Raw genomic sequence first — 13,652 nt, forward strand, 5'->3', positions numbered from 1 at the left:
CTCACAGTATAGAAAACTCTTCCAATATTTTAATGTCACAAAAAAGCATTTTTTTAAATGATGTTTCCCATCTCACTATATCCTCCCCCATACCATTTGCTCATACCAGCCATTTTTAAATTTCCAACACTAATGTAGCAGTCTGTTATTAGAAAGCATCTAACATTCTTGTAACAAACTTATCAGGTATGAGTCTCAGCAAATCATACATGTCTCCAGTGCGCGTGTTTAAAATGCCAGCTCCTTGCTAAAACAGGATTGAAAGAAAAATATTCCTTTCCATTTCCATGGCTGAAGGAAACTGTGTCCATTTCAGCAGTCACAAAAAACCCACCTCATGACAAGCTGTTTCTGCTTATGCTAATAAAAATAAATGAATTCGACAACTCTCTAGGTACTTTCAAAAGAGGTAATCTCTTGAAGGCACAGAAAAACGGCCCTGGGGATTATACACACCGTATGTACAGAGAAATCTGTCTGGCCACTGGGTGTCTGTCATTACTCCTCCTCCTGAGGGTCAGCCCAATGATATTTCTATGGCAGCAGGAGCTCTGCACAGAGTTGTCAAACCAAATTCCATTCTTTTCAATTGTCTTTGCTTTTCAAAACTAATCTTTTGTTTCTCTGTCTGTGATAACAGCAAGCATTTATTACAAGGACAGGTAATTATACCTTTACTGAAGTTCCCCAACCAATAATCAGTGTTAAATTATCTTTCCAGCAAAGGCTGCAGGGATACATATCTGGGCGAAGGCTTATATCATCACGAGGCACATTGGTAATTCTTTGCTTGGAGATCATGTCAAGTATCTTCACACCCTGGAAGTTAAATACAATCCAGTCTTACTTACTATGCCATCTCTCCTACAAACAGCATCTCAGAACATTTTGTGGTGTTCGGTATTACATGACAGAATATTCAGTCTATGGCATAAGTTACAGCTGTGTCAAAAGAATGTATAGCAGAAATATGTAAGTGTTCAATATTAAGACCAATATAACCCAGGAGAAGAGAAGAGAAATTAAAGAGGTACAAGCAAGGGAGACATATTTTAACCCATTTAATAAGTGATAGGATAGGATATAGATATACAAGAATGAAGAAGAGGAAAAGCAGGCAGATAGCAACATCTGAGACAGAAGAAGCTCCAAAGCAGAAGAATCTTGTGAAATTGTGGGAAGGAACAGAGAGAAGGCGGGGTCTGGATGTGCAGATGGAATCAGGAGACGAAAAAGAGGAGCATCAGCGAGGCATCAGCACCACTGAAGTAGAAGACAATGTTTTTTAAAGCAAACTAAACTCAAAATTAAAAAAACAACCACCACCACCACCACCAAAAGAAATAGAACGTACCTAGTAGAAAGCTGCAGTGTTTCTTTTATTAAGTTTGCTAGCAATTACCCACTCTAGAGGGAGGAGCCTAGTGAGGTTTGCAGATTTGTCAGGATATTTTTTGGGAGAGCATGACCAGATACAGGTAAAAGGTGCTATTGGTTAAGCCTCTTCATAACTGTTCGCTAACAGCCAAGGAGGAGACTCCACAGAGGTTAATGCTGTTTTAAACAGCATTACCTCTCCCAATGAGATCTCTTTGGCTTTATCTGCAGGCAGAGAAGATGATGATGCTACAAAGGACGGCCAATCCCCTGCTCCAGCATCTCTGAGACCAGCCCCACCTTCAAAATCTTGCTGTGCCGTGCTGTAGGAGCACTAAAAATTCCCTAGCACGTGTTAACATAGCACTGTTTGAAAGAGAACCAGTTAGTGCACAACATGCTAATGCAGACTAACATTTACACGCATCTGGTGGAGACTAAAGCACTGTGTACAGAAGCCCTTAGTCTTTTAGCTCAAACTGAAAAGGCTCATGCTCTTAGCTCTGGAGGTTCCCAGTAGATAACCCCTGTGTTGCTTAACTGTAAGCCCTGTAACTAGCTCATGCTGACTGTGGCTCAGGCACAGAGGGGAACGTTTAACAAACAACAAACATGTCTGATGGCAGAATCAGGGCTTACAACTATAGATTCAACCTGGTGGCTATTTCAGAATATCAGAGTTCCAAAAGATTTGTACACAACATGTCAAAAAGAACACAAGGGGAGAATAAGACCAACATAGCTAAATGGTAACACACAGACAGTTATGAGGACACAAAAGGCATTCTATAAAGTGGACTCAACAGTACGGAACACTAACTGCACTGGATAAGGAAGACATTGGAAATTAAAAAGGCTAAGAGAAAAACAAAGGGTCAAGAGTCAAATATATTAATTTTCTGGAGGGCAAGCATCATTTCACATTCAACATAAGCAAAAGCCTGGCTGTGACTTTTTTTTGTCTCTGACAGATGGCATTCAGCATGTTATTAGTATTCCATGTTCCTATGTGGTACTCTCTAGAGACACCTCTCTTCAACTGTCATATCTACTCCCAGCAGATTCTCATAGAATAAATATTTTAATTGAATGGCTCTGAAAAGAATGGACCATCAGCAGTGGCCATGCAGGAAGATGAAGCAGCCATTGAAGCTGCATTCTCAAATGGTAGAGTTGTCCAGAAGAAGCATATCACCAGTAGATCCATGCAGCAGATTTGGCAGGTAATGCCTGTTGATTATATATAAATTAATTCTAAAAATGGATCAGAGCAAAAAAATCCTTGAATACTTCAGCTTCAAAAAGAAACTAATAGAAAAAGGGTAACATATTCAAAAGGGCTAAAATCCCATTTTCATAAGTGACTTGGGTTCCTAAGTGCCTAAGTCACATTTGAAAATGAGACTTAGCTGCTTTTGAATATGCTACCCACACTGGCTACTCGTCTCTATTGGGCTTTGGCATTTTACTCAATTTAGGCCTTGACCTTGTAGTTTGATCTGCAAATGTAGGTGAAATTCCATGGTCTGTGTTATCCAGAAGATTAGACTAGATGTCTACAGTAGTTCCTTTAGGTCTTAATCTATGAAATTATACTTTTAGTAAAAAGAGTCGATTTTCTGCTAAGTATTTTCCCAGGGGTACTCCCAAAGGCCTATCCAAATTAGGAATTAAAAAAAAAAATCGCACCCATGGAACTACACTGATGTTGTTACACAGGTGCAAACCTCAATGTACTGTAGAAACCATTCATTGGTTTAAAGTAGGGCTCACAATAATGTGATTCAGTATGGCGGCTTCTCAGTGCAAGCAGCACTGGTGTCAACCCTGCTTTCCACAGGGGCAGGGTGCATCTCTAATAGGGGTTTGCACAGGTATAAGTCTCTACAAGTCCTTCAGAAGAATACAGCAATAGTGAGTGTACTGAAGAGAGAGAGAGAGAAAATTTACACACCTCAAACATACATTCTTCCCAATGTTTGACTGCATTAATATTCTGAATAATGGAGACAAATGTTTTAATATATCAGAGTATTTTATAAAAGGAGCATTCTGGCAAACTGACCTTTAAAATGCTTCAAGTATCGGCCAAACTTGATGCAACAATACCAGGTAACTTTCCATGTATATTTACCAGAGATGGCAGATACAGTAGTAAATACTTACCATATTATTGGCCCAAGCAATTAAGTGTCCTCTCCATTTTACATTTCTTATGTTTCCTTCTCCTTCGTGTAAAACAGAAGGCTTCCATCTGTTCATCCAAGTCTTCTCATATAACAGCAACTGTGGAGGAGTATAACAAAAACATAGTTCAGTGAAGTAGTGCTATATATAAAATGAAACTTTTTTTGATTAGTAAAAGTATTTCTAATCTTTGTGTTTGAATTGAAAGAGAAAAAAAAAGTGTTGTCCAACCAAACAAAAAGAGAAGCAATAAGGTCAAATATTTTAAAAAGTTTCCAATGTCAAAGCAATACATTTATTATTTCAGAATTAAATCTACTTTAATAATAATAATCAGCTCTTATATGGCACTTAAATGGCTTTGCAAAGGAAGGTGTAATTATACCCATTATAAAGGTGGGGACATCAAGGCACAGAGGGATGTGAACTGATTTGCTCAAGTGTCTGCAGGTAAGCGAGAAAACACAGAATAGAATCCAGATCTTTTGACTCCAATCCACCAATTTAACCATGGGACCATTGCTCCTTTCATGTAATAGGAGATTAGACATAGCTTTTTACATGTACGACATAACTAGCACCAATCAAGCAATGATATGTAGGCTCCAATCTCATGATCTGATCCTTACAGCCATGCAGAACCATCTTTATTTCAATGGGGCTCTATATAGGTATACAGATCCACCCATGCAGATTAGATTGCAAACTCTATGGGACAAGAACCTTGCCTTCTGCCTATAAGAAAGGTTTCTATTATATTTAATAAACAAACAAAATTTTTAAATAATTTCTGAAACTAATAAGTACTTCACAGCAAAAGAGAAATAATTCTCAACTAAATGAAGATTGGTTCCAGGACAGCCCAACTGTTTATCCATTCCAGTGTACCCCCAGTACATTTTTATTTAATATGGTTTTAACATTTCTGGGGTGCTATCAGTTTATTAGCAACACATGAAAAAGCTAAAGTCCCTGCCCTGGACAGCTTACAGTTTAAGGCCCTAATCCTACCAACATTTATTCACATGAGTAGCTTATGTGCATATAACAGGACTACTCATGTGTCAAGTCATTCCCTGCAACCACTTGTGCATGTATTGAGGACTAACTCAACAAACTAAAATTCCAAGGAAACATTTCAAATGTAAGAAACTTACAGACAACCCTGCCTACAGATGGAACATTTTTTCTCTAAATGCTTAAATGATTTGGATGATCAGAGATGATTGTTTTAAAAACACACTTTTATTAGAAAAAAGGCTTCAGGTAATAGCTATACAGATTGCATGTCTTTTGCATGACCACAAGATGGCACCAAAAGACAGATATTTCCAGAAAAAGTTTAATTGGAGGCAGAAAATGGAAGTTTTACCAGCAAGTTTTACATGTCAAATGCACTGCAGAGAGAACACTTTCTAACTTGACACACGCTTTACAATCTCTCCCCCATCAAAATGAGATAATTTCACTAACAGAGCCTGCATAGCAGTGACACTTGTCAATGTCTTTGGATAATTGTTTCTTTGTGACTTGTTCATAGATTATATGAACAAACAAAAGAACTTTAAGTGGCATGAATCATTTGGCTTGGTTGCTTTAATATAAAGTTAAGCTGAACTGAAAAATAACGACAAGAGAACTTTAATACAAGGAACTCAGAAATTGCTCCTGTTGGTGGCTACATATAATTGGAAATGATTTTTGCTAATTTACATAATATTAAAGAAAGGCTTGATGGGAAAAAATAAAGTTATACTTCAAGCATTTGTTTTAATTCTTTAAAGTTAAAATACTTCAAGTGTGTGATATTTATTTAACTAGACAAAAGTGTTGACTTTATTATTCACACCAGTATTAAAAGTGGCTACATTTACAGTGAACAATATTGATTGCAAATTGAACCCCTTTCTTTTTGTGAACAGATTGTGATCATTGAAAATATATTTGTTATTCATAAGTATTCATCGAGTTCCCTTGGAAGAACACTTTTAAACCTTCTCGCTATTATATGTGGTTTTGTTAAGGCTCCCACAGTGAGTGACAAATTTTTAAGATTAGACAATAATGAACAAACAACAGTAAACTTGTGGTACTTTTGGTACAAGTTTTCAAGTGTTTATTCATTCAGGATAAATTCCTGGCACTTTCAGAATGTATGATCTTTACAAATACAAGCTGCTGAATAAGAACACACTGAATATATTTACAAAAATATGCACAAGTCAGGGTTTAAGAACGCATATACCCCACTGTTTGGTCCTGTATGTTACCTATTGTTGGCCAAACACACTGGAAAAAAAGATGAAGTTTGTAACAAGGAATTACGGTAACTCCTCACTAAACGTTGTGCCATGTCTTCGCTCCTCCCCCATCCCTCCTGCCCATAGCAATCAGCTGGCTTGTGACATTCAGGGGGCAGGAGGGAGGGGGGAGGAGCGAGGACTCGGTGCGCAGGCTTCCCGCTCCCTCCCCTGACTCCTGCCCGCAGCAATCAGGGGAGGGAAGGGGAAGGCGCTGATCCGTGGGGTCTGCCGGCGGGCGGAAGGCGCTAGGGGGGAGAGGGGGGGCGTAGAGAAGCTGATGGGGGGCTGCCAGCTGTGGACAAAGCAGGCAGACAAAAGACGTTATAGGGAAGCATTGCACAACTTTAAATGGAGCATGTTCTGTAATGGAGCAGGGATGTAAGATCGAAACGTTAAGCAAGAGGACGTTAAGTGGGGAGTTACTGTAAACTAAAACAACAGCAAAGAACTGATGGCCATTATAACAAATGATTTCCAGAGGTTCTGAGAACCCCTCAACTCCAAGCCTCCAAGGGAACTGTGGGTGCCCAGCACCTCTGAAAATTAGGCCTTAAACTTAATACTCTAGAGAAATTTAAGATTTCCAAAATAAATGTGAAAATTTTTGCTTACATTAGCTCATTCAAATGATGCTAAACTTTCCTCAATAATATAAATTTAGTAGAAAAAGTATTAACGATAGATTTGAAGTTCAACTAAATGCTATTTGAATGTCAACTGTTTCCTAAAGCATTATATAGAATAGGCAATGTTACATTATTTAGACCCACAATACACATCAATTTAGAATTATTATATTGTGGTAGGCAATGTCCTTTATGGATTCTTAATACCTATTTAAACCCACCTGCCTACAGTGAAGAATATTTTTGTGGGGGGAAAAGAGGGAAGGAACATCTACATATTGCACCATGGAAAGCCTGTTTTGAAATCTCAGCCCAACACAGCAGACAACCCCTGCCCTGAATAATATATAGGCGTAAGCCCCAAACACTTACGCATGTGCTTACCTTTGCGCACATTGTAAACAATGTAATGAAATGTAAAACACGTGTATGCAGGATCAGAGCCTACAAAGACAAAGGCTGGGAGAAAAGAAGAATTGCTATCCCCATTTTGCAGATGAAGAAACAAAGACCCTACTCAGGAAAACGTCCCCATACAGGACAGCACTTACACATGTGCCTAGAGTTAAGCACATGCATATGGTGTTTTCCTGAACTGGGGCCAGAGATGAAGTGATTTGTTCCATGTCACATGGGGCGTCTGTAGCGGAGGAGGGAGTTGAACCCAGTCTCCTAAAGCTCAAACCAGTGTCCTAATCACAAGGTCATTCTTCCATTTCCAAAACTACAGTACAACAGTAACTAATACTGGTGCCAACAGAAAAAACTCCTAATCTAGTGGCTTCAATAAGACAATATTCTTCTCTCAAAAATGTTATACTAATTTAACTGCAATAAAACTATACACCCTATTTTACTGACATTTAATAAAATCTCTCTCTCTTTTCCTCACAATACAGCCACCTTGAGACTCACTGAACATGAATGTTCTACAAAGCATTTTAGGCGTTTGTAATCCATTGAGCATATTTCTCTTAAAAGCAGTTGGTTAATTTATTTAGTTCATCTTCCACACAGCTATAACACTGAATTGTCATTATCACAAAACCAAAAAAACAATTTAAACTCAATGGGAGCTATGTATGTAGAGAGAAAAAAAAAGTTTCCAAGACAGGGTTTCCCCCACCCTCTGTCTTTTTGGTTGGGGAAGGTATTTTAGGGCTTTACTTCCCATAAATCCACTTTCTGGCAGCTAGCACTCTCAGTATTTATTTTTCAGCAGCAGCAACAGCAAAATCACTTCCTTGCATTCTCTACAATATCCTTCATTCCTCTCTCTGTTTTGTACTGATAGATCTCTCTAGTTCTTTGTTACAGTATAGCAGTGTTTAAGATGCATATCCCAACATCTCCTGCTTGTATAATGTATCACAATATAATATGGCTGCAATAAAACAAGCAAGCTAAACCTTCTCTGACATCATCACACTGGATACTGGACTTGACCCCACTTTCCTCACCATTACAGAGAAGGGGTGTGCAAAGCTCTGCCACACTGGAGTCTTCTTGGTTTCTCACCACTTTATTGTTTTATGGTGTTTTAATGAAAGACTCCTCAGGATTTTTCTAAATGTTGAATAAGCATCCACATGCCTATATTCAATCACTGCGCTGCTAACTGTTGCAACGGTAGGAGAAGCCTGCTGAAATGTATTCGTTGGTAGCTTGTTCGATGGGATCAAGCAGAGGACTTTTTGATGTTAAAACTGAGTCAATGTAATTCAACTGGATTATTGAACACCATTCTGTGTATCTTGCACTATTAATACATCAGCCTTTTTGGAGAGAGCTCAGAACTCTTCTGTGGAGTGCAGCCACTAAAGAGAATAGACTAGTGTTTTGACCTAATGGAGCCTGTCATGCAATTAGCACTAATCCTAATTACATGTAATCCCAGTCTTTAAACTATGTATAGGAATCCTCAATCATCTGAATAAAGATAACAAAAAGACTACAGCAACAGCAATGTCAATGGGATGAAATTTAAACTGATTTTTTCTAGCTACCAAATACTATTTTCACAACAATGAAATGAAAAACACTCTTTTCCCACAAAAACCAAAAGTTTCAAAGGGAACAAATTGTTCTGTATAGCTAATTTATACATGCAAAACGCGGGATATTACTTGTTTCTATCACATAAAAATAACATGTTCAACTTATGTAGTTATTTCTTCTTGAAGATATTGAAGAGTTTAACAAACATTTGCACATTATATTTGACAATACTGCAGTGGATGTAGGGAAGCATCAAATAAGAGAATAACCTCTCTTATTTGATACTGGAAAAAAAAAAAAAAAGAGTAAGTGACAAACCCAAGGTACAAATACACATTAATAACCCAACCTAATACTGTACATTAAGATTTATATTTAGCCAGGAACCCAAAATTAGTGAATGTTATATATGCATAGTGCAAATAAACACTCCTGTTATAAATGGCAATGAGCTGGGTGGATTCAAAGAAGTTAGCAGAGGCTGTGGCCAATAAACAGGGGGCCGTTTCTCCCAAATAAACTATAACTAATAACAACATCACTGTGAATAAATTCCATAGCTTCAAACCCAGGAGGATTCAGGGAGACTATTTCTACTGGATTAAATCTTAATTGCTTTAACTGATGGATTCTACTTATCACCAGCACACAAACTGCCAACAGCATGATTTAACCTGAAAATCCAAACTTCTCATACTAAGAAGTTAATTATCTTGTATAAATGCATGTGAATCTTTCTACACTTCATGTATTTTGATACTTTATGTCTAGAATCTCAGGTACAGCTGTTAAATATTTTTATATACACACGTACATGGATTAGAAATATGATTTACTTCCATATACTACACAAGTGAATTCTAATTCTCTCTCTCTCTCTCTCTGCCTGAAGATGCATATTGTGTTGACTGGGGTGGGGGGGAACCCATCAAGTTACATATATTATAATATCTGTTTACTAAGTGAAGAAGACATCACTACTATTAGAGCACTCATCTATTGAATATCACTACATATATCAAGTACATTCAAAACATCCTACATCCTTGTGAGTAAGTCATAGCTAGAAATTACTTTGGCTTGGTGAATGCTTCAGCCTGTACCCTGTTTAAGGTAAATTACCCAATGCCTGGACACAGATTGCTATAGTATCTGCTCTTACTTCACTTAAACTGGACCTCTCAGTATTTACTGACTGACATTTTACAGCTTACAAAGCAATCTGCCTTTCTTGTCTGGTACTCCTCTTCTACACAACGCAATGCCAAACAGCTGACTATCTGGTTTCTAAAAATGGACTATGCTGCAAACAGCATCCTGACAATTTAATAATTTGTCAAAGTAGTCCAACCAGCTATTATGAAGTACATATTGTAGGGTTCAGAGATAAAGGTCATCTGCTCACTCAAAAAGCAAAGTTAAACTGTATTTGCTGACACTAAAAAAAAAAAAATCAGACAATTAAAAATAAAAAAAAATCGGAGACATTCTGTGGCAGACCTGATTTTAACATACAAATTTCACTGCTTTGCTCGTAACAGCAGCTGCAGCTTTATGAGAAGAATGCTATTTCTCTTCCCGTTTGAGAATTGTTCAAGATCTCTATTCTATTTCTGTATTAGAGATTGCCATAAATTGGAAGTGAAACAGAATTTAGAATATCTTGTTTGTGATGTGTCAAGCAGCGGAGCCTATGAATGCTGCCCTGGAATTCAAGTACTGAAAAATTAGTTTGGGGGTTTAAACTAAGCATTTGCCAAAATGCCAAAGACTTTTCGCTATTGTTATGGCATGCAATATAAAGGGTCTAGTGCTCAAACTTGGGCACCTAAATTAGATGCTCTTTAAAATATGTATATATATGCTTAGAAAATGTATTGGGGACATCCATGTTTGAAAATTATTCCTTGTATCTCCAGTCTCTCTAGCAGAAATCTATGCCTATTTTTTTAAAAACTGACTAGCAATTTTGAGTGCCCAATTTAAGACATTTTAAAGGGACACGATTTCCAGAAAGAACTCAGCACCCTTAGCCTAAAAATTACACTCCTGTAAAATGTGTTTCCTGTTGGGCAACCAAATATTGTGGCACTCAAAATCACTCGTCACTCTGAAAAATGTAAGCCCTAGAATTAAGTGATTGATCCCATGAGGTGATGAACATCCTTATCTCTTACTGTTTTCAACAGGCTTGCGCATCAGCTGGAATGTGCTAAGTGTCCATACCATCTAGTAAGATAGGCCCACAAAATCTTAATTAACAAACATACACTGGATCAGTATAGGTAACAGTGAAAGGCATCAGTAACTAATCAATATCCTAGCAATATCCTGAAAAGTACCTTCACTAATCACTTTTTGATATTGGTCAAAGCACAAAGTGTAAAGTCTCATCAATAGCTTTACCAAGAGAAAGAGGTCAGAAGAGCAGAGCAATTTAAAGTACTGTATCTTTGAACAAGAGATAAGTACCCAATAACATGATTTGGAACTTACATATCTTTCAATCTTTCTTCTCAGTTCATTTTGCCTTTAACGCTCTGAATACAGGGGATACTTGTGTTGTTCACTTAACCAACAGGTTAGTAAATGCCAGCATTCTGAGGCCTTGGCTACACTGGCGCTGTACAGCGCTGAACTTTCTGCGCTCAGGGGTGTGAAAACGCCCCCCCCCCGAGCGCAGCGAGTGCAGAGCTGTAAAGCGCCAGTGTAATCAGAGAGTGCAGCGCTGCACGCTCACTCGCAGCGCTGCAAGCTATTCACCTCGGAGAGGTGGAATACTTGCAGCGCTGCAAGAGAGCTCTCGCAGCGCTGGCGGCGCGACTACACTTGCGCATCACAGCGCTGCCGCGGCAGCGCTGTGAATCCGCAAGTGTAGCCAATGNCCGCGGCTTTAGCACCCTCATTAGCTAGCTTTCGCCCTGTCATTTTTAAAGAATAGACTCTTTTTTCCAGGCAGAAGCTTACTGTCTCCAATAGCACACTATTTGTCTTTTCCCCTTGCCTTGAAGCTCGACTGCCTGCACTGGCCAGGGATGCCCTGTTATTTACAATATAATATTATTATTATTTCAGGGTCACCATCATCTGCCAAGTGCTCCATTCAAAATAGTACTGTACTTAATTGCAGAGTTAAGAAAGGACAATGTATTTAGTACAATGCCTATCACCTGTAGTTGAGCTAATATCAGCACTTCCATAATACACCTACACTTTTCAGGAAAAGAAAAAACATTCATTTCTAAAAAACTGTTCCTGGCCAACAATATGGGGCAATTATTTTATCCACATTTTCAAGAATTCTGCATTTCTTATTCAGATGAATAGGTTTAACATTGTAGGATATATATAATTACAATTTGTGTAAGTAACAGATTGGCTTTGTATTTTAATTTGACCACAGCACAATATTTTTTCTTTTAAAAATACCTCTGAAGTGTCTACAGAACATATTAAGTTTAGTAGCTTTGTAGAGCTTGTACAACGAAAATAAAACTTTTTTCAATGTCTAATCACTTTAATGGCTCCTAAAGGAGCCATTGTTGTTTACTGAGTACAATGGTGTTTTTAAGATATGCTCACCACAGTACCACACAATGAATCCTACAGGTTCTGAAGATCCACTCAGTGCTGGGATCAAGATTTTATAATTATATACCCTTAAACCCAGCACATTACTTAGGCTGTGGCTACACATGCAGATGTAGAGCTCCGGGAGTTAAACCAGTCCTCAGAGACATCAGCAGGGAAAGCGCTGCCTTGTGTTTAAACTGTCGGCTGCAAGCACAGTGGCATGGCTACATTAGCAGCTCTTGCAACGCCACAGAGAGCAGTGCATTGTGGTAGCTATTCCAGTGTGCAAGTGGCTGCAGCGTGCTTTTCAAATGGGGGGTGGAGTGTGACAGGGAGTCTGTTGTGTGTATGTGGGGGGAGAGAATGTGTTGGAGGACGGGGGTGTCAGAATGCTGTCTTGTAAATTCAGACAGTGGCCCGGGGAAGGGGGAAACCCTGACATCAGTCCCCACCTCCCTCTCTTTCTCTCTCTCTCTCTCACACACACACACACACACACACACACACACGTCTGCCTCGGTAGCAGCAGCATTCCACAGTAATGGTTAGCTTTTTGTCCTGGAGCACATAAGCATGCCAGCTGTCAGAAACGGAGCTTTGAAAGGGGATATCCGCATGCCTGTGCTAAGTTCAAAACAATGACAAGAGTGGCCACTTGATTTCAAGGGATTATGGGATGTTTCCGGAGGCCAATCACAGTGCAGTACTGTAACATGTCGTCCACACTGACACCCTGGCGCTCCAGCCCAAGCACAGCAAGCTCTATGCTTCTAGTGGAGGTGGATTACCAGGAGCGCTCCAGCTGCAGAGTCTAAGCACTCTAAGTGCCTTGCTAGTGTGGACACCTCAGGAGTTAGGGTGCTTGGGGCTCACTTAATGCGCTCTAACTTGCAAGTGTAGCCAAGTCCTTAGACGTTTTTTCATGTCTATAATTTGCCCACAATGTTCACATAATGGATTATAATAGACATTATGAGATATTATAGGCCATATCCTTTATGAAGGACTGATTTGTCACAAAGCAAATAGCATTAAGGAGAAGGCAATTAATAAACATAGGCCCTGATTCAGGGTATTAAGTGCAACAGTAAAGCAGGTGCTAAACTTTAATATTAAAATTAACAAAAAGGGATGGAATTAAATGCATGTTTAAGTGCTTTTAAGAATAGGGGCCACACACTCTACTAAAATAGTGGATAGACCAATGCAAGCAAAAAATTCAAGGAAAAAACAAACAAAATGATTACCTATTTGTTCAATAACTGTTGTTCTTCAAGATATGTTGCATATGTCCATTCTACTTCAGGTGTGTGTATGCCAGAGGACCAAAGCCAGAGGTCTTTTTCTCATAGCAGTATCCATCAAGACAGTGCATGCAACCTGTGCACATTTGCACTGCTAGCTGAGGGTATAAAGGGGTGGAGCCACCTTGATCCTGCCCTCCATTTCCTTCACACCCAAAGCTTGTATTTTTTGAGACTCCAGTATAGAGGGGAAGGAGTGTGGATCATGGAAGGGTCACACAACATCTCAAAGCACAACCATTATCGAACAGTTATGTAACCTTTTTCTTCGAGTGCTTGCACAT

The 13,652-nt window shown here is 38.9% G+C and overlaps 1 protein-coding gene across 1 annotated transcript in view; it reads right to left on the minus strand.

Moving 5' to 3' along the window:
* Positions 1-13,652, minus strand: part of VPS41 (VPS41 subunit of HOPS complex) — a gene marked incomplete in the record, with an annotated part of 141,700 nt that overhangs the window by 60,849 nt on the left and 67,199 nt on the right. The window contains 2 exon segments of the mRNA XM_034761231.1: positions 673-819; positions 3,544-3,663. Of these exon segments, the coding sequence (XP_034617122.1) occupies positions 673-819; positions 3,544-3,663 (267 nt within the window).

This window comes from Trachemys scripta, chromosome 2 (genome assembly GCF_013100865.1).
Source record: "Trachemys scripta elegans isolate TJP31775 chromosome 2, CAS_Tse_1.0, whole genome shotgun sequence".
Taxonomy (NCBI): Eukaryota; Metazoa; Chordata; order Testudines; family Emydidae; genus Trachemys; species Trachemys scripta.